Here is a 26728-nt window from a genome sequence, read left to right on the forward strand (position 1 = left end):
GTACGTCACCAACACGGCTGCTGTCATTGGTGTTTATTCTTGTGAGGCCCAGAAACAGAAAAGAGAACAATTAGGACAATGAAAAGGAAACACATCTCCTGGAGATTAATTGGGCAGGAAGAGCTTTATTAATGAACTCTAAGAAAAACTGAGGACAGTGAATCAAAGTACCCAAGGGACTATATGAAGCAGAATAGGAAGGAGTTCACGCTGGGCAAAAGCCAGGAAAAGGAGCTAAAAGACAGAAATTTAAAAAAAGCACACACAAATTCAGAGAAACACAGGTATCTTCCCCCACACTAGAATAAGATTAAAAAAGTATATACTCATGTTTTTCGATTCTAAATGAATTATAGTTATTGCCATGAAGAAAGCTGCAGTTATAAAGCAACTGACAAAAAATTAAGAAATTTGCGTTGAATCTGTTATCCCATGTGTTTATTCTAAGATGACTCTATACTAGAAAAATACTGTCCCAAATCAACTAAAACCTAAATAAACACTTGGACAAGAAAATGAAACGAACTCCCTAGTAAAATAAAAGCCACATTGCTATAATTCCTTGTTTTTATGAACATTTTTAAAAACCTCTGGGATTAAAAATTAATCCAAGCTGCAAAGTACTCTGAAAAAAATAAATTGAAGCATTTGCTACTATTGTTTCTTGACAACTTACTTCAAAGAGGTGCTGTAAAGGATTGGACTGAAGTTTTTCTTCATAGCCAAACAGTTGGAAGCCAGTTCCCAGAAGACCTAGCACAGTAATACATAAATGAAAAAAATTATAAAATGGAACAGTAGAGAACAGTCATGGCAGGGAACAGGTATAGCTATATCAAAATATCAAGCCCTTGTAATTATGTGTCCTGAGAGCACTACAAACACATGTTATCATCTTCTGCTACCCCATAAACTCAACATACTTTATCACAAATTCAATATGTTGAATAGATCACTGAAATTAACTTCAAAGACACCAATGGACTATGAACTCATCAAAAGCAGGGTCTAGGACTAACTTGTCTTTGTATTAACAGTGCCCACCACCAACGTAGCAGACATTAATAAAACAAGCATTTATTGACTAGCTACCCTGAGGAAGGATATCATGATGCTACATGCTGGATGCTTAAATTCTGCGAAAACAAACTTATGGGAGGTGATTTCAAAACTTTCTTTTTAAACTTGTAGATGTTAAAATAAAACAAAGGTAGAAGTTGGCTTGGTGTTATAATATTAACCCTTAAAAAAATAACTGGAGGAAAACAATAAAAGACAAAACTCAAAACATACCTGGTTATCTCTCCCATTCAAGGTGACCAAGCAACAAATATCTTTTATCTGGCCATATATTTGTCTTTTATTTGTCAATGATTTTTTTTTTTTTTGTCTTTGATGATAAGTTCTGCATTCAGGGATAGTATTAGTTTGAGCCTTATTTTTTTTTTTTAATAATAATTGAGGTAATAGACTGTAAGTACTTATATTCTTAAGAAAGATGATCACAATTTCAGTTTAAAAGGATATATGCAAGGGCGCCTGGGTGGCTCAGTAGGTTAAGCATCTGACTTAGGCTCACGTCATGATCTCACGATCTCATAGTCCGTGAGTATGAGCCCTGTGTTGGGCTCTGTGCTGACAGCTCGGAGCCTGAAGCCTGCTTCACATTCTGTGTCTTCCTCTCTCTCTCTGCCCCTCGCCCACTCTCTCAAAAATAAATGAACATTAAAAAAATATAAAGTTCCTCCATGTCTTTAAAAAAAAAAAGAAGGATATATGCAGACTGGGACCAAGAGCAATAAAAGGTGGTTGAATTATTTTAAAAACCAATCTGTTTCTATAACTCTTATCAATTACTAAGCTTCCGATCTAAAGGAGCTATTGCCAGTGGGCCTTGCTGACATACATTTTTCTATGGAGGCTCACCAGAAAGTGGGATGCTACTGAACTCAAAGATGTAAAATATTTTGGAGTTTTAGACAAGAACTAGAAGGATGACTTAAAAATGTACCAGCCCTATTCACTTTTAACAAAAAGCAAATGTCAGTGTCTTAGGAGCAGGGTGTGGAAAGATGCCCCAGACTGTTCTAAAAAATGGAAACAGGAAAAGTAAAGGCCAATGCCCATTTAATATTCAACCTATTTTCAAAAACTAATTTTGTGGTTAGAAACTATTTGCCAACTTTTAATAGGAGATAGCTGAAACACCCAAAATTAAAACTCTTCAACCATTATGGTTATAATGGAAATGGTGACAGATCATTAACCATCGTAGTCCTTTAGAGAAACATTGCGATAATAAAATCCTGTAGCTAAAACTGAATACCATAATCACCTATTTGCTAATGCCTGTGAAATGCATAAATCGGTTAAACTAATGTAAAGTGGATATCACCTATTAAATCTGATTGTTGAGCCTAGGGCCCAAATCTCTGACTACCAGCTATTGTGAAATGCAGGTGGATTTTTAAAATGCAGGGCATGTTTTCAGATTCCTCCACAGTGAATAGTAATGGTACTATTAATTGGTTCAAGTTCTACTGTTTTTAGAGACTAAATGAGATTTTTATTGAAATGAAAGAGAAGGTCATGATAAATCTGTCTTTTAGAAACTTTGATTTCATTTCACTAGCTATGACAGAACAGAATAGTATCAGTAAACTTTAGAACTGGTAGTGCACACTACACTTTATGGAAGCTTTAAAATATTATCTAGCATTTCTTTTGGATTGGTACTGTAAAATACTTCCACAAATTCATTCATCAGTCTTAGTGCTTCTTATGTTTCAAGTCCTATGGACACAAAGATAATTAAGACACAATACATGCCTTCAAGGAACATGTCATCTAGCAGGGGAGAGAAGCACACAAGTAAGAAAAGAGTAAGGCAAGCCTATTTGAGGAGAGCTGGATACTAGGAACTTGGTGATGCGAGATGTAGGCAAGGGCCTGTGTCAGAGAATGCCTTAAGAGGTGATACTAAGGCCGGATTTTATATTATATTATATTAATTATATTATATTAATTATATTATATTAATTATATTATATTATATTATATTTTATTTCATTCTATTCTATTCTATTCTATTGTTGAAAAAATTTATATTTAGATTTAGCCAGCTGGACTCAGTTTAGATGATCCCAATTTTGTTGGCAACATCCAAAGCATCATAGTCAGGAGCCAGTCGAACATATGCTTTCTTTTCTCCATCGGGTCTGATCAGAGTGTTGACCTTGGCCACATCAATGTCATAGAGCTTCTTCACGGCCTGTTTGATCTGGTGCTTGTTGGCCTTGACGTCCACAATGAACACAAGAGTGTTGTTGTCTTCTATTTTCTTCATGGCTGACTCGGTAGTCAGGGGGAACTTGATGATGGCATAGTGACCAAGTTTGTTTCTCCTGGGGGCTCTCTTTCAAGGATATTTGGGCTGTCCTTGGAAACGCAGTGTCTTGGGCCGTCGGAATGTAGGTGACGTGCGGATCTTCTTTTTTTAATGACTGTGGACACCTTTCAGCACTGATTTCTTGGCCTTCAAAGCCTTTGCTTTGGCTTCAGCTTTGGGAGGGGCAGGGGCTTCCTTCTTTGCCTTCGGGGCCATCTTCATGAAAGGAGGCCGGATTTTAAAACACACATAACAGTTGCCAGAAATTTTTAACTTTTTTTTTAATGTTTTATTTTTATTTTTGAGAGACAGAGACATGGCACAACTGGGGAAGGGGCAGAGAGAGAGGGAGACACAGAATCTGAAGCAGGTTCCAGGCTCTGAGCTGTCAGCACAGAGCCCGACACGGGGCTTGAACTCAGGAGCTGTGAGATCAAGACCTGAGCCAAAGTCGGACACTCAGCCAACTGAGCCACCCAGGCGCCCCAACAGTTGCCAGAGATTTTTAAAAGTTTGCATTCCACATGCTACCAGAACTTCACTACCTTAGCAACTTCATTTATCTTGCCCTTCTTTGATTACAGGTATACTATGAGGTAGGAATGGTTCTGAGTAAACTCACAACATTAGAGATAATTTGTGGCATTCAACTGTTTGGTTCTCACTTCTCTCTTCCTCTCTTTTTTTTTTTGACCCCCTGTCACTGCACAATTTAAGAAGGAGCCAAAGTATCCCACTTTGTTTTTCTTCTAGGCCACTGGCTCAGGGTAGAACAACAGATCACCCTCCATGTATAATGCAGGGAGGCTGGACCCCATTTGTTTGAAAAATGGCAGAGCTGTAGTTGGAAGGGATTATATAGCTAGACTGACTTCTTCCCTGGTACATTCACTCCTACATTTGACACATGTAAGCTACTTTTTCTTAATAAAACCATAAAAGCCTGTATTTATTGCCTTGAATGTGTGAGGTTTCCTCCCCCAAAACAGATTTGTGTGGTGAGAATTGTTCTAATAAATAGAATACAAGACTTATGCAAAAGAGCCATTAGAGGGGGGAAAAAAAAAAAAGGTAGGAGGCACTACTCTACCCAATGGGTTCTGCCTATATTCTGCATGATCAGGTGACATAATTAAAAGAAATTAAACTTAACAGTGAGATAAAAGAGAAAATTTCAAACTCACTTACCAAACTGCATGCCCCAATCTCCAAGGTAATTTATTCTGGTGACTTGATGTCCTAAAGCTTCTTTGAGATTTGCTATAAAATTTCCTAGTAATCAATAAAATATACAGTTTCTCATTCTTGTTATCCATTTTGGCATAAGAACCACGTGTTTCTCTATTATCAAAGCATAACAAAAATTTTTTTGATAAAATTTACCAATTCAATTTTTTTTAGTAAAATATTCACTATTGTGTTTTCATCTATGTTATGGAGCAGGAGTAGAGAATTATTTGGGGGGCAGTTATTCCAAAGAACCTCACAATTTTCATAAGAACATAATTTTCAGCAACATTAGTGGGAGCTGGGAACATATGTTAGAATAACTGAATTCCAAAGAAAATAAGAGAATCTCAATAAGTAACAAGAGATAATTTTGCTAATCCCTATAGAGCCTAAACCACACTGGTGTTTTTTTCTCAACAGCTCACTCTACCTTCTTTCAATCACTGAAATCCACCTCCTCATGCCTGCTCCCTAAGAGCACATGGTAGTTCAAGAACTTCATCTTCTTCTACTGCTGACACTGGTTTGATATCCAACACCTGCTTCACTCTCCTCGTGTGCACTCATATGCTGCAGAGGCTGGAAACCTAAAAATTACATTTCTCAGAAACTTCTGCAGTTAGAGTTTCAGAAGTCACTTATATTTGGGCAATCAGATACACTTTGCATGAGACTTCGAAGGTGAACATGAGGTGAGTGAGAGGGGAGCTACTTCTATTTTTTCTGACAAGCACAGCTGTGGAGGCTTTTTCTTTTTGGTGGCATCACTAATAGCCCAGTGTCCTGTCATGTGACTTCCAAGGGAACTGAAAGGGTATGGGGCTGCCTGTTTTGCTTATATGAATACTAGGAGATATGGCAGGACTAGTGGCAGCAGTAGCATGGCTGCTACTGGAAGTGACTGCAGAAAAGGCAGAAGCTCCCTTGATGAACACGCTCTACGGTATAATTCTGGAAATCATTTATGTCACTTCACCCAAAGCTTCTTCACCACTTCCAACAACTTTGTAAACTATTCAATATCCTGTAATAAATTCTTGCCTGCTTTTACTACAGTAGATTTAGTTTTCTGCAAATAATCCTTCACCAATATGTATATCTGACTCAAATTACTGCAGCTACTCCTTTTCCAGCTTCCTTACTTCTAGACTTTTCCCAGTCTATACAGTCCTAACAGCAAACTTCTTCCGCTGCTACTCAGATTGTATTCTTATTTTTAATTAGCATCTTATTATCTTACAAATCAACTAAATAACACAAACCTAAGCTTCTGGAATTAGACTAATTTCAAATCCTGGCTATGATACTTACTCGCTAGGTGATTTTTGGAAAAGTTACTTTTGGTATCTGAGTTTCCACATATCACGGTAAATAACACGGTAAATAAATTCTCAGGAAGTATTATCTCTTCCTGGCCCATTCCTACAATTTTGACCTACTCATGTAGCTTTTCTTACACAGTATATTTTTTATACTCTTTCAAAAATCAAACCCTATCATTTCCTCTCTTAAAATGCTCCAGGAGATCTCTCCCACAACAAGAGGTGATTCCAGTTTAATAATGATCTATGCTACAAAGTACCGATTGCTCTGATTCTTAAAAATATTCAAACGACAGGTTAAATGATCCCTAAGGCATGCAATAGACAGATTTCCACACCAGAAGACAGATCAGATGAGATACACTTCAAAGTCTCTTCAATTCTAATTGCAGTTTTTAAATTGGGCTACTGCATCATGTCATGTTTTAAATAAATGAAGATCTTAGCATATACACTGAAGCATTACAGCTATGAAGTACAATAGCAATCTTTCTTAGAATACTCTTGTTTCAATTTCCAGTTTTGAATGCTCCAGTTAGCACTCAAGTGATGGAGATTGAGTTTCTTTTTTCTAATTGAGATATAATTGGTATTATAACAGTTTCTTTTTTAAAACAAAATATATAGAACAAAAAACCTGACAAGATTACCATCATCCACACATTAACTATTTTCATTTTTGCATCTTTCAGATCTTCTTCATATGCATACATACTTTAAAAAACTTAAAATCCTCAACAAACCTAACAGTTAAAATTAGTTTCTGAGTCAATCTTTTGGTTTTCAAACAAATTTTTTTTCTACTTCTAAACCAATTTTTCCCATTTCATATATTAGCATTGGGCTCATATAAGTTTGAACTTTGTTTTTCGTCTTCTGGTTACTTAAGCATTAAACCATTAGCATGCATGATCAAAATATTGCCTCAAAGTCATGTTTAGTATTTTCTGTGAAAGGAACGGCACTCACCTATGATGGTAGAACGCAAATGTCCAACGTGAAATTTTTTGGCAACATTAGGTGAACTGAAAATAATTGCACAAGTTATATTTCTGTTCTATGAACAGGAGTTCTAAAATGAACTAGGTCATGCTTCTACAGTTTAACATAATTGGGGACTAAGGCCTTTGGTAATTCAGCTCAAAGTTAAGTGAAAAATTAGAAATTTAGAGCAAAGATAAATTAGAATTCAGAAAGAATTATTGAAATTGATCCTGTGACTCACAAGGTAGTATCATACATAGAAATGGCACACTTAGGAAGCAGATACATTTAAGGATTGATAAAAAGATGAAGAAATTCAGAGACATTGTTTTGACATAAAAACAAAGCAGATTATTGGGAATTAAGTTTAGTATACCAGTTACAAATCCTTTATCCTCTTAAAAATTACTGACTCCATAGAAATTTTGTTTATATTGGTAATATCTATCAACATTTACTGCATCAAAACTTAAAATTGAGGGGCGCCTGGGTGGCGCAGTCGGTTGAGCGTCCGACTTCAGCCAGGTCACGATCTCACGGTCCGTGAGTTCGAGCCCCGCGTCGGGCTCTGGGCTGATGGCTCAGAGCCTGGAGCCTGTTTCTGATTCTGTGTCTCCCTCTCTCTCTGCCCCTCCCCCGTTCATGCTCTGTCTCTCTCTGTCCCCAAAATAAATAAAACGTTGAAAAAAAAAATTAAAAAAAAAAACACCTAAAATTGAAAAATATAAAAATATTTATGCATAAAACTTCCCAGAATAATTGGAAATGTGGTTCACCACTCCAAATTCTCAGTCAACACATTTATCACTTCTCTGTATGCTCGAGAAGTTGTAATCAATAATTTAACAATAGCAAATTGCTTCTAGAGCACTAACTACCTGACAGGCACAATTTCATGCACTTTATATGTATTAATCCTTTAATATTCATTGAAGTTGTGAGGTAAGGTACTCTCATTGCTTATTATACAGATGAGGAAACTGAGACAACAAGGAAAAAAGATAATGAAGCAAATGTGGTAACAACCTGATGCCTCTTGAATGTGGGTGATAAGCATATGGATTTAACTGTACTGCTGAGTTTTGTGTATGTTTGAAAATTGCACAAGTTTTTCAATATTGAAAAAAAAAAATAACCTGAACCCACTTGGTTAAACATGGTAAAATGAGGGCTTAATTTTGGTCTGTCTTCAAAGCCGTATACCAAGAGTATTACAATTTAAAAAACTGATTCTACATAAATATGCATGCAGTTGTAAAATTAGAAAACAACAAGAATGTTCATTTAATTACTTATAAAGTAAATGTCCTTCTAGAAATTAAAAAATAGGGAATCTTCCATTTCCCACCAAGACAGAGTAACAAGGATTGGATTTACCCTTCTGCCTTAAACAACTAGAAAACCAGAAAAATGTATGAAACACTGGTTTTATGAAACCAGACATTGAAGGGCTATGATCCCTGAGAGAATGAGAAGTAAAGTGACCTTGAGCAAATGTGTGAGCTAAAGCAGAAAAATCTATGGCATGGAATATTTATATTACAAAAGAAAGCCTCCAAACCAATAAGACATCTAATTTTCTCCTTTAAGAAACTAGAAAAGGAAGACCAAAGTAAGCAAAATAAAATATAGATAAAAGCAAAGTCAATAAAATAGAGAAAAAAAAGAAAATATTCTACACCCTAATTGCAGTGGTAGTTACATGACCTGTACACCTTTGCCAAAATTCATCAAATTATATGCTGAAATGTTAAACTATATTATATTGTGCATGATTATATTCCAATAAAGCTGATTTTAAAAAATGACAACAGAATAGTATGAAACAATAAAAATAATAAACCAGCCCTGGATATACTTCAAATATTAAAGGAATACAAGACATTATTTAGTGAAAAAAGTAAGCAGCAGAACAATGTGTAAAAACAGGCTATCTCTAGGTAGGTAAACAGGAAACTAGTATTGATGAATGCCCATAAGGCAAGAACTAAGAAATGGGAATGGGGAAGAATATTCCTTTTCACCGAATATTCTTTTATAATCTTTGAATTTGATCAAGCTAGTTATTTAGATTATCTTTTTTTTTTAAGTTTTCGCAGAGTTTTTGTATTGTTTTCTCTAGGACTGGAAGAACTGCATCTACCTAGGTTTTCAGCCTTGACAAAATGTCCCTTTTGAACCATCAATATGCTATTCTTTGGTACCATTTTCCTACTCAGAACAAATACAATGAAACAGAAAGTACAAGTTCGAGTCCCTTGGCAACAAAAGTAGCCCTGGTGAATGACTTATAATTTGGATACCTTACTGAATCTTGTAAAAAAAAAAAGTATGTAATTTCCTCAATCTTTAAGAAAAGACAAATATTATTGCTCTTATTTTCCAGATAAGAAACCAGGAAAATAAACTGTCCTATCCAAGACTGTCGAGTCAGTTACTAATAGTCACAACTGGTAACCCAATCTCTCAATTTCCTAGATTCTCAATTTCCTAGAGGTCCTCAATCTGTTTTGCGAGAACACTTCACACTGGGGAATAGCAGGGGATGGGGAAGACTGAGCTGAGAAAGAAGAGGAAAGTACACCACTGCTGACTGTTCCTGAAAGTTTGATCTGTACAAAATAGGAAAGGCTGACTCTGCAGAGAGGAGGGAGGCAACAGCAGTTAGCTTCAAGTCTTATACCACCTACTCAGCTAGAGCTCATATATGATGGACAGTCCTCTACTCTGGCATTTTATCATGATACTCCTAGATCTGACAAAATATATGACAATACTGTATGTCAGAAAGGCAGTAAAGGTAAAGTATACAGGCTTCAGAGTCAGAGTTAGTCTATGGCCCTGAGCAAGTTACTTAACCAATTATTACCATCAACACCTCAACTTAGAGGGCAAGTTTCTTGAACACTTATCTCTTGTTTTTGGGGGGTAAAGTTACCCTATTTAAGATACTATATATTTAAAAAGCTCTGTTCTCCCACCTCTCTCATTTTCAGAAGAAATTCAAGAATGATGTTTCCTATCAACTTTGACCCTGTCCCTCACTTGTTTGTCTCTACTTTGAAACAACAATGGTAAGCATCATAGCATATGGAAAACTTCTAAGGGAAAGAGCAGCTATGGACAAAGCAATGCCAGATGGAATATAACAGAGAGCAAAGATGGCTGCTGGGACATGGACTCTGCCTTCATCAGCATTCAAATGCTCATTTAAATTCCAGACTTCCTTATTAAATCCTTTAGAAAAAGCACAAGAGGAGCAAATCCATAAGCAAATAAAAAAGCCTACAAAGAAAAAGCCATACAAATAGCTTACAGAATACAACTCAAATAGAACAGGCTACTTTTAGACATTTCTTATAAGTGTAAACAAAAGAGTATTATTACATGGGAAACAAAAACAGGAGAAAAGCAAGAGAATCAATGAATAAGGAAGACTGAGGTGTTGGTATTTCAAGTTTGGTTGGGAAGAAGGGATGATGAAGGTCAAGTGACAATAAGAAAGAACGTGTTAAAAGTGAACGCTGGTGGCAACTTTTCAAGTTTCAAGAAACTTACAATAGCATTATTTCAAGGATGAATGCATGGTAACAGATACTATACCACTTCTCTACTGATTTTCCTTTACTGCTGGTTAGGTAACAGCAAGAAGTAGAAGAGGAATATGGTACTGAAGTAGGCGCCTCCCAGAGGAGGTGAAGTCCTGCATCAATTTAAAGACATGAATGAAAAGAATTAGACAACCACAAGCTTGCCACTCTCGCCATTAAGAAACGTAGTTAATTTGTTTTCCCTCCCCCTGATTCGGGGCTGATCTTGTGACTTGCTTTGAAACCAGCAGAATGTGACAGAAATGAGGCTATGCCTGTTTCAAGATGAGATGCTTTTACCATCTTGGAGCCCTGAGAACCTCTGTAAAGGAGTCTGGTTAACTCTGCTTAAGAGACACTGTGGAGAGAGAGAGATGACTGGCCAGCCATCCTTCAGGTAAGCTGCCAAACAAGTAAATGGGCCACCTGAATTTTGACCCCCAGTATAGTCTCTATATGACTAGAGCTACATATGATAACAGGCCAAAGAACCACTGAGCTAAGCCATCCCTGATTTCCTGATCTATAGTGTCATAAACATTAAAATGGTTGTTTCAAGACACTAATCAGGAATTGACACACGTTTCCTTAAAGAATCAGATAGTAAATATTTCAGGCCTGCAGGCCACCTGGTCTCTACCTCAACTATTCAATTCAATTCTGCTCAACTGCCATGGCAGTATAAAAGCAGCCACTATAGACAAAATGTAAATGAAAGTGCAAGCCTGTGCTCCATTAAACTTTATTTATTTTAAATTTTATTAAAAATGCTTAAGTTTATTTATTTTGAGAGAGAGAAAGAGAGAGCAAGTGGGGGAGTGGCACAGAGAGACAGGGGGGGGGGCGGGGAGAGGTAGAAAGAGAATCCCAAGCAGGCTCTGCACTGTCAGCATGGAGTCTGATGCAGGGCTTGAACTCATAAACAGTGAGACAGGACCTGAGCCGGAATCAAGAGTCCGGACGCTTTACAACTGAGCCACCCAGGTGCCCTCCTATATTGAATTTTAGCATAGCCTGTTACACAAGAAAAGATAACAGAAATGGAAGGCAACTTTCTTTGAGGGATGGCCTTAGTGTAGTTCCTCTCTGGTGTGAAGATGACCTCATCTAGTCCATCTCCTCTCTGAGATGCAACAAATGTTTAAACTCAACCTTAAATATGATTGGGGTTCACTGCAAGTGTAAGATTTATTCATAATATGTGTCTACTCCACAGGAGCAGGAGTTTACTCAGCAACCAATCCTTACCATAAACACGTTTACTGAATTTTAGAGAATCTGCCTTTTTTAAGAACACAAATGAGTGGCATAGACAGTACAAATGTGGAATCCATAAAACCTACTCTCATCATGGGTTATGCAGGTGCTAATTATAACTAAGTTTTTATAATAAATTATAATAGTCAGGAAACCTAAAATATTCTATAATTTTTAAAGATCCTCTACAGAAATATATACTTAAGAAAACAAAAGGCTATAGTATAGCAAGTTCTAATTTTCCAAGTAGGAAAACAGTTCATCAAGACTCTTCAGCTTTTAGGAAGGCACACACAGCATCTCTAATCATTTCCATGAGCTGCCAACTGGTCAAGCTGCACTCTGAAAGTGTTCCCTTTTCTGTTCTGGCTACCTACAAATAGTTCAAATATTAGATGGCTGGGGCGCCTGGGTGGCGCAGTCGGTTAAGCGTCCGACTTCAGCCAGGTCACGATCTCGCGGTCCGTGAGTTCGAGCCCCGCGTCAGGCTCTGGGCTGATGGCTCGGAGCCTGGAGCCAGTTTCCGATTCTGTGTCTCCCTCTCTCTCTGCCCCTCCCCCATTCATGCTCTGTCTCTCTCTGTCCCAAAAATAAATAAACGTTGAAAAAAATAAAAATAAAAAAAAAAAATATTAGATGGCTGTACTGACAGCATATCAGAAAGTTATTAAGAGGATTATTTAGAGGCATATTAAAATTTCAACCTATTTTTCCGATAATTTTAAAAATATACATTACAAATGCTACAAGGCTTTGCTCTCCAGTAATCACATTACTTTAAAATTCTTAATGTGGCAGTAACCATTACCTTTAAGAGTTTACTAAAATGGAAAAACCAGTTCTTCCAAAAAAAAGTAACTATTAAATAATTAAAAAAAAAAAACCACCATAATCACTAGACTTTTTATTGGAGTCCAAAATTTTTATTCATGGTACAGTGATCAATTCACTGTACTGTTAAGAAAACAAATCTCACTGGTTTTCTATTTTTCTTGTGTAATTTCCTGAAGCCCAAGATGATAATGGTAAACCACATAACTGCCCAGCCACTGTGATAACCAACACTTAAGATGAGTTGGCACGCACCTGAATTCAACCACGATCTTCTTCTGGGGAAGACCAGAGAATAGCTCACTGTTTAACCCATATTTTGAGCCATCTTTGATTACTTGTTGTAGTACTGTCTGAAAAGTAAAAGGTATGAGATTTAATGACAGAAAAAAACTGCAGTTTTTAAAAATTACTTAATTACTTTGCTTACTGGTAATGAAGTAAACATTGCTTATTTGCTCATTCTAATTTACGGAACTGAGCATTTTACAGCATTGTCAGCCCCTCCTCCGGTTGCTAATGCCAGTCAGAACGGTAATAATAAGAATTAACATCTATGGGGGCTCTGTGCCCTTTTATACATCACATCTATTTATTCTTACATGAACCAATGATATAGATATCTTACAGATAAAGAAACTGAAGTTTAGAGAGGTTAAGTAACTGCCAAAAGTCCCACAGCAGATAGTAACAGCAAAACCAGGAGCATCTAATATTTACTGAATGCATACTATGTGCATACACTGTTCTAAGCATTTTCTATGCATTAACTCATTTAATCCTTACAACAACCCTAAGAGAGAAGTATTATTTTTATAAATAAGGAAAGAGAAGCACAGAGAACCTTCCCAAGGTCATACTGCTATTAAGTCATGTAGCAAAACCTTTTTCACTCCAGAGCTAATGTATTAACTACTGCATGCTGCTGCTACTCTTGTAATACTAACGATCACATGAACAGTAGAAAACACAAACCTGTAATTCAAATGCCTACTGGCTACATAAGTAAAAAACAAGGACATCTCACAGAAACAACCAAAACATATTCCATTTTTAGAAATGAACACAGAAAGATTATACAGTTCACAAAATTCACACTTCCTTTTTTGCTAATGGCGTGATGCATTTATTTATGCGTTCATTTTTTAGTCTAGGGGTTTGAATTTTCTATGATAGGTTTCTCTTTACTCTTACATTGGTTTTGCTTCATGAACTGTATTCTGAGTGCTAAATATGTAGTTTATGATGTGAAGAATTTTACTATCATTAAGAGTTGGTTAAAATGGTCACTTAATGGAAAAGGCAAAGAAAGTAGCAGGAGGCAGCAAAACAATACTTTTAAGAAGCATCTACAAAGTGCTAGGTTTAAGTCCAGATGCTTTTATGCTATCCTTAGCCTCACAAAACCATAAAATGGGCAACATTTCCCATTTAGTAGATGAAAAACTAAGGTTCAGAAACAGTATGTATTTGCACAAGGACAGAGAGAAAATATTATTCCTTTCACTCACAAAATATAGGACACAGAGAGTAAGGATGAATATACAGAGACATTAAGGAGAATAGTGTGTGTCATACACTAGGGGCCCATTATATGTTAATTACTCTAAGACTATGGCTGCCAAAACTGCAAGTGGGGGAGGTCAATACTAGTGAGGGGAGGAATTCATAGTCAGATTATTCTAAAGTTAACATCTACCCATTCATTTCACTTTCCATCCCTCTATGTATAATGGATGGCAGACTCCACAAAAGGCAATCACAGTAAGTTAAACTCTCCTTTAACAAATGACCCTCAGTTCATTAACATCTCTGGCACAAACAAAAAAGCAGCTTTAGTAAAGGACTATCTTACCTGCCCCACTTCCAAACCTTCCACTGACAATCTGATCAATGTGCTACCTACAGCTTCCTTCTCAACTGTTTTATTCCAAGTGCTCTCAAAATCAAAATTTGAAATGCCAAACCTAATTGAATGCTTAAATTCTCTAATGTATTACCTTTATGAGCACACTTTTTATAAACTGAAAAATTAAACAAGATAAGGCAAAAGTCTAGAGTCCCTTTTGATCATCTGGCCTAACCCACCACCTTCCCCAAGGTGACCACTTTTCAAACATCACCTTAGCTAATGACTACTCTTCTCCTCGCAACCATCCTCTGTCCTTGGTTGTAACATTACTTTCTACTGACTTTTGCTTCCCAGTTTCCTTTGCAGGCTCCCCTTACACTGCTCCCTCCGCTCCCCAGCCTGTGCTCCTTTCTTGCTTCTAGCTCCCTACTTTATACTTCTCCTAGGTATAAAGTCCTAAGACTTCAACCACTACTTACCTAATAATAAAATCTCTCCTGTGCCACAGACTGGTATGTCCAACTCCAAGAATGGACATCTAAGGCACTTCAAATGGAATATACTCCTCCTCCTTCTGCCTTCTCCACTTCTATGAACTATACCCCCTCACTCAGCTAACCAAGTCAGAGGTGTAGGAGTTCCTAAAGTTTACCCTTTTCCCACAACCTTCATAATCAATCATCTATTAACTACCAAACCTTGTACATGCTATCTCCTAAGTATCATTACAGTTATCCCCTGTGGCCTGGTTTATATCTTCATCATCCGTCAGCTATACCACTACAAAAACAACCAAAACAGTAATACACAACTACATCCCTATATAACATACATATTTAATTAAGTGTATGTTCTATTTAAATCTTGCAATAATTCCCTAACATTTAAAATATTTTATCAATTTCTGGTTTGACTTTTACTTTATGTGCATATTACCTTTACTTTTTTAAAAAATTTTGAGAAACCTGATTTGTTAAAAGGAATGTTATAATATCCGTAAAAGTCACAAGTTAGAATTGTTCCTAAAAAAAAAATTTTTTTTATTAAGTAGGCTTCACCCCTAGCATGGAGCTCAACATGGGGCTTGACCTCATAACCCTGAGATCAAGATCTGAGCTGATATCAAGAGTCAGACGCGTAACCATTTGAGCCACCCAGGTGCCCCTAGAAATGTTAGGCTTTTATAATTTTTGCAAGAAGTATATAATATCAAAATAAACTAACTCTTATTAGTATAATACCGAAAATTATCAAATGTACCACCTGTGATACATATAACACACCATGGAAAATAATGACATAGGAAAAAGCTGAAACTCTTCTGCTGGGCATATAAGGCCCTCCACATTGTATAATTTCCTATCCTCCCCCGTGCCATCCTATGTGCAAACCATATGCTATCACTCCAGTGAGTGACAGTGCCAGACAATACCATGTTCTCGACTGTCTGTACTCTGGCCCAGACTATCTCTTCGGCCTGGAAGGCCTGCCCTTGCATCTCCCAGATACAGTCTTGTTTTTTTGTTTGTTTTAAGTAATCTTTACACCCAGTGTGGGGCTCAAATCCTTGAGATTAAGAGTTGCATCCTCTACCAAATGAGCCAGCCAGGAGTCCCGGATACAGTTTCATCTTTATCCCAATTTAAGATTGCTTCTTCTCTCAAGACAGTCTTATGTGGGCACCTAGGTGGATCAGTCAGGTTAAGTGTCAAATTTCAGCTCAGGTCATGATCTCATGGCTCATGAGTTTGAACCTCACGTTGGGTTCTACACTGACAGCTCCAAAGCTCCTGCTTTGGATTCTGCGTCTCCCTCTCCCTCTGCCCCTCCCCCTGCACACACCTGTGTCTCTCTCAAAAATAAACATCAAAAAAAATTAATGAAAGACAGACTTATGTGTACCTTTCTTTACACTGGACTGCAACTTATACATGCCTCCATTATATTATTCATCACATTATCATACCCACTACACATTACACCGTAACACTATTTTTTTATGCTTTTCTTTTAGATCATAAACTCTTTGAGGGCAGGACCCTCGGGACCTCGCAAATAATAAGCAGAAAGTTTATTAAACTAGTGGGAACTCAAAGTTTTTAACTACAGAATGTCAGTGAGCTAGTAAAGTTTCATGATATTCCAATAGATGAATAAACTAGAGGCCCATCTATTCATCAATGGGTACATTAAAATGTCAAATGTTAAAATGTAAGATGCTCTTAGAATGATTTCTAAGGAAGCTACTACTATTTGTCTAGTTAATTCTTTGGTCAATAGTTGGAAAGTGCTTAATCATTCCTCCCATGTGTTCAGCCTATTGATACTACACGTGATTTGAATGCATCTACTGCTTTTTGGCATAAGCTCAATTAGTAAAATAATAAGCAGAATTAGAGCCACTTAATTAGTATCTTTTTTTCTGTCTTTTTTTCTTAAGTTTTAGTAGAGCATGCAAAGTTGAATTTGGCAAATAAAAAATACATGTGTACATGTGAACCAAAAATGATGTTATCCATTGTGTACTTTTTTTTTTTTAATTTTTTTTTTCAACGTTTATTTATTTTTGGGACAGAGAGAGACAGAGCATGAACGGGGGAGGGGCAGAGAGAGAGGGAGACACAGAATCAGAAACAGGCTCCAGTCTCTGAGCCATCAGCCCAGAGCCTGACGCGGGGCTCGAACTCACGGACCGCGAGATCGTGACCTGGCTGAAGTCGGACGCTTAACCGACTGCGCCACCCAGGCGCCCCTCCATTGTGTACTTTTAAGGCACACCCAAAAAACAAGACTTTGTTTGCCTTTTTCCCATTTAGTTAAACTCATATTTTCTTTTTTTCTCCCCCTAAACTATTATTCTAAATTACTCTTCATAAATTACTCTTGAAAGTCATATGTAAGCTACTGACAGGTGGAAGCTTGGTACCAAAGTGACAGCTCTTCACAACGTATGTATTGGTCAAATCATCTTATAGCTTTGAAAAATTTATCATCTAGTCCCCATGATTTGGTACTTCCTACTGCCTTGAATTTCACATTTTAGTCTCCTCCCTTTGAGGATGATTTATATGAAGACATTATATTGCCACTGTTAGTGATCCAAACGTAAGCTAACATTTAATCATTCCTGGTGCTGCCAGTGTTAATAATTCAATTGTACTGCATGAACAGATACGTTTTTATGCAAGGCTAAGCTTGTACATGTGTAAGCAATGACAAATTCGTAATTCTCTGCTTGAGAAGTAAGTTTTGGACACAGGTCATTGGCTACATGTCAATCTTGATAACATTAATATGCAAAAAAATGTATTAATAATGGTCCCAAAGGGTTGAATTTTTTTCTTGATGTGATCTGAAAAATTCATTACATATGCAAATGACTATTGTTTAAGGCCTGAAAATAATGGAGCCAGATGTAGAAGAAATTAGGCTTTGAACAAACAAGAAATATCATTAAAAAAAAACTGTAACGTAACACAGGCACATTCAGTACCCCTTTTTCTTACTAGTTTAGGAAGTATGGTTACTGTAACACCAAGCAGGGCAACTGTAAGCAGTCTGCTTGTTCCTTAACAAAAATCACTCTACGATCCAGATCCTCAAGGCTATAATGTTGGGAGGATTTCCAGGTGAAAAAGCTGGATCTCAAAGCCCTGGATATTATCCTTCTGTTGTCAACTGAGAAGGATTTGGGAATAAGCAAGCTAGCGTGCATCCTTAAATCACAGAAAAACTAATAGCTTATTCATTATAATATAATAAAGTATGAAAATTCATGGCCTTTGAAATGTTAAATTATTAATATATGCCTTGCCTGATATATAAACCATATCTCTTTCAGTTAAGCTGGTTGCAAAGGCAAACTCCATCTAACAGCACAGTTTCCCATCTGAGGGAAAACAAAAGAGGTAAGATAACTGCTGCCTATGAAGCAGTCTGAAGTCTGATGGGCATTTTGGCGAACTGCACTGTTTCCATAAAAACTGAGACTGATGGGGCACCTGGGTAGCTCAGTTGGTTAAGCATCTGACTTCGGCCCAGGTCATGATTTTGTGGTTCGTGAGTTCAAGTCCCACATCAGGCTTGGCTGTCAGCACAGAGCCTGCTTCAGATCCTCTGTCCCCCTCTCTTTCTCTCTCGCTCTCTCTGCCCCTCCTCCGCTTGCTCTATCAAAAAATAAATAAAATAAATTTTAAAAAATTGAGACTGCAACTGGAAGAAAGAGTTACTTATTTAGAAATGGTAAATTAGACTCAATGGTTACTAAATTGACATCAAATGTTATCAAGAGACCAACAGATTGTAGACACATTTTAACAAGCTCAAAATTTCTCCTGTCCTTGTGAATGATTTTGGTTAACTAATTTACCTTGAAGTAGGAGTGAAAAAAAGATAAAATAAAAAAGTTCAAAGATCTAGAAACAAGCATGAAACACTAACTCTCCTTCAGAAGGATTACAGGGCTGATGGGCAAATGCCAATAAACTATATAACCTTGGTGAGAAATTATACTATTAGAAATTTTGGTTTTATAATTATTTTCAATTCAGGACTGCAGCATTGACTAAGTCTGACCAACTCAATACCAGAGTACATATTTTTTAAAACAACAGACCAAAGCATGCATTATGATAAACTTTAAAGTTAAATTGAGACGAAACTCTACACAAAAAATCTCATACCGTGCCTATCCAGGATTACTTATCCTCCATAAGCATACATGAGACCCAATTCCTTTATGTCATTTCCCCAACTCCTCCAGGCCAACCTGAGTATTCTGATCCTTCTTAGGCTTATTGTATCAATCCACCTCGTTTGTTGCTCTTTTGTTTTGTTTTTTAGAGGTGGGGAGGGGCAGAGGGAGAAAGAGAATCCTAAGCAGGCTCCACGCCCAGCGACCCACTTTGAGATCATGACCTGAACCTAAGTCAAGAGTCAGAGCTTAACTGACTGAGCCACCCAGTCACCTCTACTTTTTTGTTTTAGTATTTGTTTTATTAAAAGAATAAGCTGTCTCATGGTTTCTTCTATATAAATCTTACGCGTCCAACAGATTACAGGCTACCAGAGAGCCAAAATCAGCAGTACTTTTCGTGTATTCCATACAGAGTCCATTAACTCATTCAACAATAGTTATCTCACACATACTGCATGCAAGGCATTTTGCTAGGAACTGGGGATCCAATAGTGAGAAAAACAGATGCTATAAGCCCTGATGGAAATTAGAGTTTAAAGGGCAAGAGGCATTAATCAAATAAAAAGAATATAAACCAGCAACTAGGACAACTTCTATAAAGGAGAGCTATCCAGTGCTAGTACATATATGAAGAAGACAGAAAGGCCCAACCCAGGAAATACCAAGAGCTGAAGGATAAGCAGGAGTTAACTTGGGGTGGCACTCCAGGGAGGGTTATCAGAATGTGCAAAGTTTGAGGCAAGAGGAGACGAAGTTTAAGAACTGAAGGAAAATCACATAGCTAAATCAGAGACTAAAGGTGCATAGCTGGAATAGAACCCATTCTTACCTTTGTTAATAGTTCTCTGTTTATTTTGAAATTTACAGTCCCTTGACCAGTGCTGATTTCACTTACCACTGTATCACATTTTAGCTGAAAAGATAAAAATCAAGTAAACTAGGTATGTTATAAAATATACATATTGAAATTTGTAATTTTTATTTTTAAATATTTATTTATTTATTTATTTATTTATTTATTTATTTATTTATTTATTTATTTTTAAGTAGGCTTCATGCCCAATGTGGAGCCCAACAAGGGACTTGAACTCACAACCCCCGGAGCTAAGATCAAGAGTTGGATATTCAACAACTGAGTCACCCAAGCACCCTGAGATTTGTAGTTTTAATACTATCAAATTGGAGTCCAAAGGCAGCCAAGTGCATCATATCTCCCAGTCATTGTATCTGGACCTGGGCGTTAGCCAATCTGTTTACTTTTATCACTCTATTTGGGTAAACAACATTTTCTTTGTTTCTGGACTAGACCACTATTCTTTATTCAGAATCTCTTCCTCTTTCCCATTCCCTCACCTCAAATTCTCCCAGCATCACTCTATGCCCACCTTATGTGCCTTGACATGTAGTGAACTCTTTATCTCCCCTACCCTGTGTAGAGATTACTTCAAAAAAAAAAAAAAAATCTAAAAATTTTTCTCTCCTACCTTGCACGAGAGCCACAGAACATGCCATTCTGTCAGGCCCTACGCTGAAGCACTTGTATCAACACATGAAATAGAAATCATTTAAACCTTTTGTCCTCATTGAATATACCTTAGGATTTTAACCTACTAGATTTAAAAGCACCTGATAATACCCATGAACCTTGAGGAGATACCTGTTATCACTGAAGAGGCACTAGTCTTTAGTTTTAAGAACTCACAGTTGATGGGGGAAGAGACTAAGTATTGTAATTAGTACAATTCTACTCCTGGTGTACTTCCTGATAAAAATCTGGGTTGATTTTCTGATTAAATACTTGCTCAGCTACCAAAGCTCTTTGATTATACTCAATCTTTATGCATCTTTTTCTATGATGGTGACTTTCATTGTTCCAATCATTCAGTGTGCCCAGATGCCTCTGTCTCACATGTAATAACTCTATTTAAAAAACCCTGTTTTTGATGGTATTACACTAAAAAGATTTGGTCATTCTCTACAATCCTTTCAACTCCTCTTTTAGATACCAAACCCATCAGAGAAATTAGAAATGAAAGACGTTTATTAAATCATCTAGCCACTTCTTCTCTGCAATCATGATTCTATTTACATCTAATCATTTCTTCTCATATTTTAATGCTCATCTTCTCAGAAAATAATTTTAAAAATTACAACCCACTGCTCTAATTTATCAAGCGTGTTCTCTTAAATTCAGAAGTCTGTCCAGCTTCAATCTGTAAATTTAATTAACACTTCACTCCTCCTGTAAGTAGTTAATCAAAAAATTGAACAATGTCAGCTCAAGAGGAATGCTTTTTAACTAATTTGAAAAATCATCTTAACCTTACTGTATACAGCTAAAATGAATTTAAATTGTATTTTTCAAGTGCTTTGAACAAAAAAAAACGTATTAAATCATTATTATGGCTGAAATAGCTTGCAGAGTTTTTTCTTCTTTAAAAAAATAATAAGATTGTAATGTCAAAAAAAGATAATAGTGCTAAAGTACCTTCTCTGCCAGTCTCGTGGCTTGAACTTGAACATCTGGTCTTGAATGGTCATTGTTGTTTCCCAATAGAGAATCCACAGAAAGCTGAAAATCAGCTACTTCTCTAAAGACAGAAATTGAAAAAGGAAAAAGCTATTATATCTTAAAAACATTACTAATATAACAACAACAAAAAAGACCAGCCACTATGGGTTCTCCACATTGATACAATTTTATGAAAGGATTATGCTTTCAAAATATAAAGCAAAGAAATCAGAAATATCACCTTATATTTATTTAGAACTTTATCTTCTAAAATTCCTCTTCTATTACCTAATCGTAGTTTTACAATCTGAGATAGGTAGCTCAAAGTATAATGAAATTTTAATTGATATACAAACATCTACATATTTACCCATGCTGGAACATCTGATATTTAATAAGGAACTAGAGAATGAAACTCTATGGGCAGAATAAGTGGATAAAACTACTGTCTAGTCCATTGTCATCGAGACAAAAGAATGTATTTTAGAGGGGCATAAATGAACTTTGTTACCATTCTTGAAACTCAGGGACATGCCTAAAAAACCCTGTGTGGTATCTGTTTCACATTACATTAAACAACTGGTCAACAAAAACCACTAAGAATTTTCTCAAGCCTGGTTTGTGGGATTGAGCCCCACTTTGGGTTTGCGCTGACAGCATGGAGGCTGCTTGGGATTCTCTCTCCTCTCTCTCTGCCTTTTCCCCCAGTTATGTGTCCGCATGCACATTCTCTCCTAAAATCAACAACAACAACAACAAAAAGAATTTTCTTGAGCCATTTCTGTGCTGGGCATGGAGCCTGCTTAAGATTCTCTCTTCTTCTCCTTTGGTCCCTCCCCAACTCATATTCTCATTCTTCCCCCTCACCCAAAACCCCAGGAAACAAAAAAAACAAAAAAACTAGAAGAGTTTTCTTGAGCCTTAATACATTATCCAGCAACCTAGTACGGATTATACTTACCAACCCAAACTCATCCATTAAACATTTCAGCTATAACTGCAGACCCAAGTTCATCTATTAATCAGTCTCTGTGTGATCTTAAGCACTTTGCTTAACTTCTCTTGTACCCTAGTAAAATGGTGATGATAATGGTACCTATTTCACATTGTGCTGAGAAATTAAGTCCTGAATAAATAATACTAATCTTAGTTCTGATGTTAAATAAAAATGTTAAACAGTCCTGAGTCCTGAGCCCTGAGGACATGACAATTCAATTTCTTAAAGACTAACTTTAATTGGGGAAATTTACATAAGGTTTGAATGTATTTATTCTTACCAAAGGACTTTGATAGTTTACCACATATTTGCACCAATAATGTGGGAAATTGAAGAAATTAGTTTAAAAAGATGGGAATAATACATGAACACGCAAAGATTTTTTAAAAGGTTAAATAGAAAGTAGTAAGAACAATTACGATATTAAGTGAAATTATACAGATGTGAATATACCAGAGATTAAAATTTTGACATATAGGTAGGATACTTTACATGAGGTGTAATAGGACTATATAGGTAGAATCGCTCTCAAACATCCAGGAAACACAAAGAGGTCATGTGATCTTCTGAGGTTTAAAAAAATTATGAATAAGAAGCATCTATAATTTTATCTAGACATGAGTGATAAAATAATTAAATTTAATTAAAAAATTTTATTATCTTAGAGGGGCCAAGATGGAGGAATAAACTAGAAATTTTATTTTGCATCTCTCCTCCCTGAATTACAGCCAAGATCAACACTAAACCATCCTGCACACCTAGAAAACTGATTTGAGGATTAACACAATAATCTGCACAACCTGAACCACAGAACTTGGCAGGTACGCAGTGCGGAGAGGTGAACTAGGGGAGAGAAGCCGTGGAGGGCCAGGAGCTGTTCTTGCTTGCGGAGAGAGGATGGAGATGTGCAGAGAGTATGGGAAAGCATCTCACCCCCCCACACCCCGAAAACAGCTGGAGAAAAAAGAAAGAGTATGCAAAGGACTGAACAAAAAAAGGGAGAAAGGAGAAAAGAGAGGGTTTAAATTCCATTAAAACTCTATAAACAGGGGGAGTGCAGAGTCTGAAACTCTGCAGCTTGATACCTGGTGGTGGTCTGGTGGGAAGGGCGAATCCCTGGGAGCAGAAAGGTGCAAGGGGTCTTCAGGACACACGGGAAGAGGCGGTTCCCCTGCTGGGAGGATATTTGGGAGAAAGGGTGAGGCCATCCAACAAAGGTCCCAGCGGACCCTGGAGAACAACATTTGCTGGTGCTGGAACGACATTACGTGGGAAGCCTGGTACCAGATGTGTGCTGTGATCTACCATAACCCCTGAAACACTGCTACTACACAATCATGGGAACTTCTTCTGGGGCAGACCGGCACCCAGCCACAGTCTGTGAGCATCAGCAGCAGCATGGTCCCATGAACACTCCTTGGGGTGGGCGGGCACCACGCCACTGCTCAGTGAGACTCTTCTCCAGAGAGTCATAAAGGGTCAATCTGCAGTCCCTCAGAAGTGAGGGGCTGGCAAACACAGCCGCATCTGAGACAAAACTCAGGAGGGAGGTGCTGGCTGGCAACCTGACGGCTTGGTCACGGACAGTGTAAAAGCAGGGAGTGGATGGAAGCAGGAGACAAAGGAGGAGTGCCTGACTGCTGGTTGGGGAGAACAGAATTCCATTACTAGAGACTGGGTACCTGGGTGACGCCATTTTCACTCCTCCCACACATGAGCATACACACCTACATGTGCCGCAAAAATCCACCCCAGTAGGCTAAACTGTGCCATCTAGTGGAGGATGGAGCCGTTACACTAAGCCCCCCCCCCCCCCCAAACTGGGCCAACCTCGCTCTTAAGGAACACTAGAAGACTCTCTGCTTGCTTAGTGTATGGACTATAAAATGCTTCATAGTTTGACTTCTAGGGGAAACTGATGTAATTTCAATCATATTTCAGTCTGTTTGCTGGTCTATCATTTCCATTTTTTTCTTTCTTTTAAAAATTTTTTAAAATGTTTTATTTATTTTTGAGACAGAGAGAGACAGAGCATGAGCAGGGGAGGGGCAGAGAGAGAGGGAGACACAGAATCCGAAGCAGGCTCCAGGCTCCGAGCTCTCAGCACAGAACCCGACGCAGGGCTCGAACCCATAAACCACGAGATCATGACCTGAGCCGAAGTCAGATGCCCAACCGACTGAGCCACCCAGACACCCCTCTTTTTTTATTCTTGAATACAGAAAGAGAATATCTATTTTTATTTTCCATTTTTATTAAAAATATTTTTAATTTTTTTCTACTATATTTTTTATTTTTCTTGTAAATTTTCCAAATTCTACTTTACTTCCATCATTTTATTTTGTTTCATTGTATTCATTTTTTTCAAGTTTTCAAACGTTTTCCTTTTTTTCTTTTCTGTTCCTTTTTTCTCTAACATATCAAGCTCCTTTCAACAACCAGACCAAAACACACCTAGGATCTAACATCATTTATTTGATTCTTCTGTGTGTTGTTTCCAATTTTTTAATTTTAATTATTTTTTTACCTTACTAATTCCTTTATTTCCTTCAAAATGACAAAATGAAGGAATTCACTCTAAAATTCACCCCAATGAAGGAAGAAAGGACAGCCAGGGACTTAATTAACACAGATATAAGCAACGTGTCTCAACAAGACTTTAGAATCCCAATAATAAGAATGCTAGCTGGGGTTGAAAACAGATTAGAATCCCTTTCTGCAGAGATAAAAGAAGTAAAAGCTAGTCAGGATGAAATAAAAAATGTTATAACTGAGCCACAATCTTGAATAGATGTCACAGCGGCAAGGATGGATGAACCAGAGCAGCGAATCAGCGATATAGAGGACAAACTTATGGAGAAGAATGAAGCAGTACAAAAGAGGGAGACTAAGGGAAAAGGGCACGATTTAAGAATTAGAGAAATCATGTGACTCATTAAAAAGAAACAACATCAGAATCATAGGCGTCCTGGAAGATGAAGAGAGAGAAAAAGGGGTAGAAGGGTTATGTGAGCAAATCATACCAGAAAGCTTTCCTAACCTGGGGAAAGACACAGACATCAAAATCCAGGAAGCACAGAAGACTCCCAATAGATTCAACAAAAACTGACCATCAACAAGGCATATCATAGTCAAATTCACAAAATACTCAGGCAAGGAAAGAAATCATGAAGGCAGCAAGGGGAAAAAAGTCCTTAACCTACAAAGGAAGACAGATCAGGTTTGCAGCAGACCTATCCACAGAAACTTGGCAGGCCAGAAAGGAGTGGAAGGATGTATGCAATGTACGGAATCAGAAAAATATGCAGCCAATAATTCTTTATCCAGCAAGGCTGTCATTCAAAATAAGGAGAGATAAAAAGCTTCTCAGACAAACAAAAACCAAAGGAGTTTGTGACCATTAAACCAGCCCTGCATGAAATTTTAAGGGGGACTCTCTGAGGGGAGAAAAGACGAGGGGAAGAAAAAAAAAGACCAAAAGCAACAAAGACTAGAAAGGACCAGAGACCACCATCAGAAACTCCAACTCTACAAGCAACATAATGGCAATAAATTCATATCTTTCAGTACTCACTCTAAATGTGAATGGACTAAATGTTCCAATCAAAAGACAAAGGGTAACAGAATGGACAAGAAAACAAGATCCATTTATATGCTGTTTACAAGAGACCCACTTTAGACCTAAAGACATCTTCAGATTGAAAGTAAGAAGATGGAGAACCATTTATCATGCTAATCGTCAACAAAAGAAAGCCAAAGTAGCCATACTTATATCAGATAATCTAGATTTTAAAATAAAGACTGTAACAAGAGATGAAGGGCATTATATCATAATTAAGGGGTCTATCCACCAAGAACTAACAATTGCAAATATTTATGCTCCAAAAGTGACAACACCCAAATATATAAATAAATTAATCACAAACATAAAGAAACTCATTGATAACAATATCATAATAAGGGACTTCAACATCCCACTTACAACAATGGATAGCTCATCTAAACAGAAAAATCAACAAGGAAACAATAGCTTTGAATGACACACTGGACCTGATAGACTTAACAGATA

The 26728-nt window shown here is 37.2% G+C and overlaps 1 protein-coding gene and 1 pseudogene across 7 annotated transcripts in view; both read right to left on the reverse strand.

Moving 5' to 3' along the window:
• RARS2 (arginyl-tRNA synthetase 2, mitochondrial) overlaps positions 1-26728 on the reverse strand; it is an 81447-nt gene that overhangs the window by 33893 nt on the left and 20826 nt on the right. For 5 of the 7 annotated variants that reach the window (XM_043591904.1, XM_043591901.1, XM_043591902.1 and 2 more), the window contains exons 3-8: positions 21639-21741; positions 19980-20063; positions 12858-12955; positions 6910-6965; positions 4577-4660; positions 677-753 (exon numbers count right to left, since the gene is read on the reverse strand). In XM_043591904.1, the coding sequence (XP_043447839.1) occupies positions 677-753; positions 4577-4660; positions 6910-6965; positions 12858-12955; positions 19980-20063; positions 21639-21741 (502 nt within the window). Of the gene's footprint in view, positions 1-676; positions 754-4576; positions 4661-6909; positions 6966-12857; positions 12956-19979; positions 20064-21638; positions 21742-23744; positions 23834-26728 lie in introns of all 7 variants that reach the window. The other 2 variants (XM_043591908.1, XM_043591906.1) reach the window with 2 other exon arrangements.
• Positions 3091-3675, reverse strand: LOC122489743 (annotated as a pseudogene).

The sequence above is a fragment of the Prionailurus bengalensis genome, chromosome B2, assembly GCF_016509475.1.
Source record: "Prionailurus bengalensis isolate Pbe53 chromosome B2, Fcat_Pben_1.1_paternal_pri, whole genome shotgun sequence".
Lineage (NCBI taxonomy): Eukaryota > Metazoa > Chordata > Mammalia > Carnivora > Felidae > Prionailurus > Prionailurus bengalensis.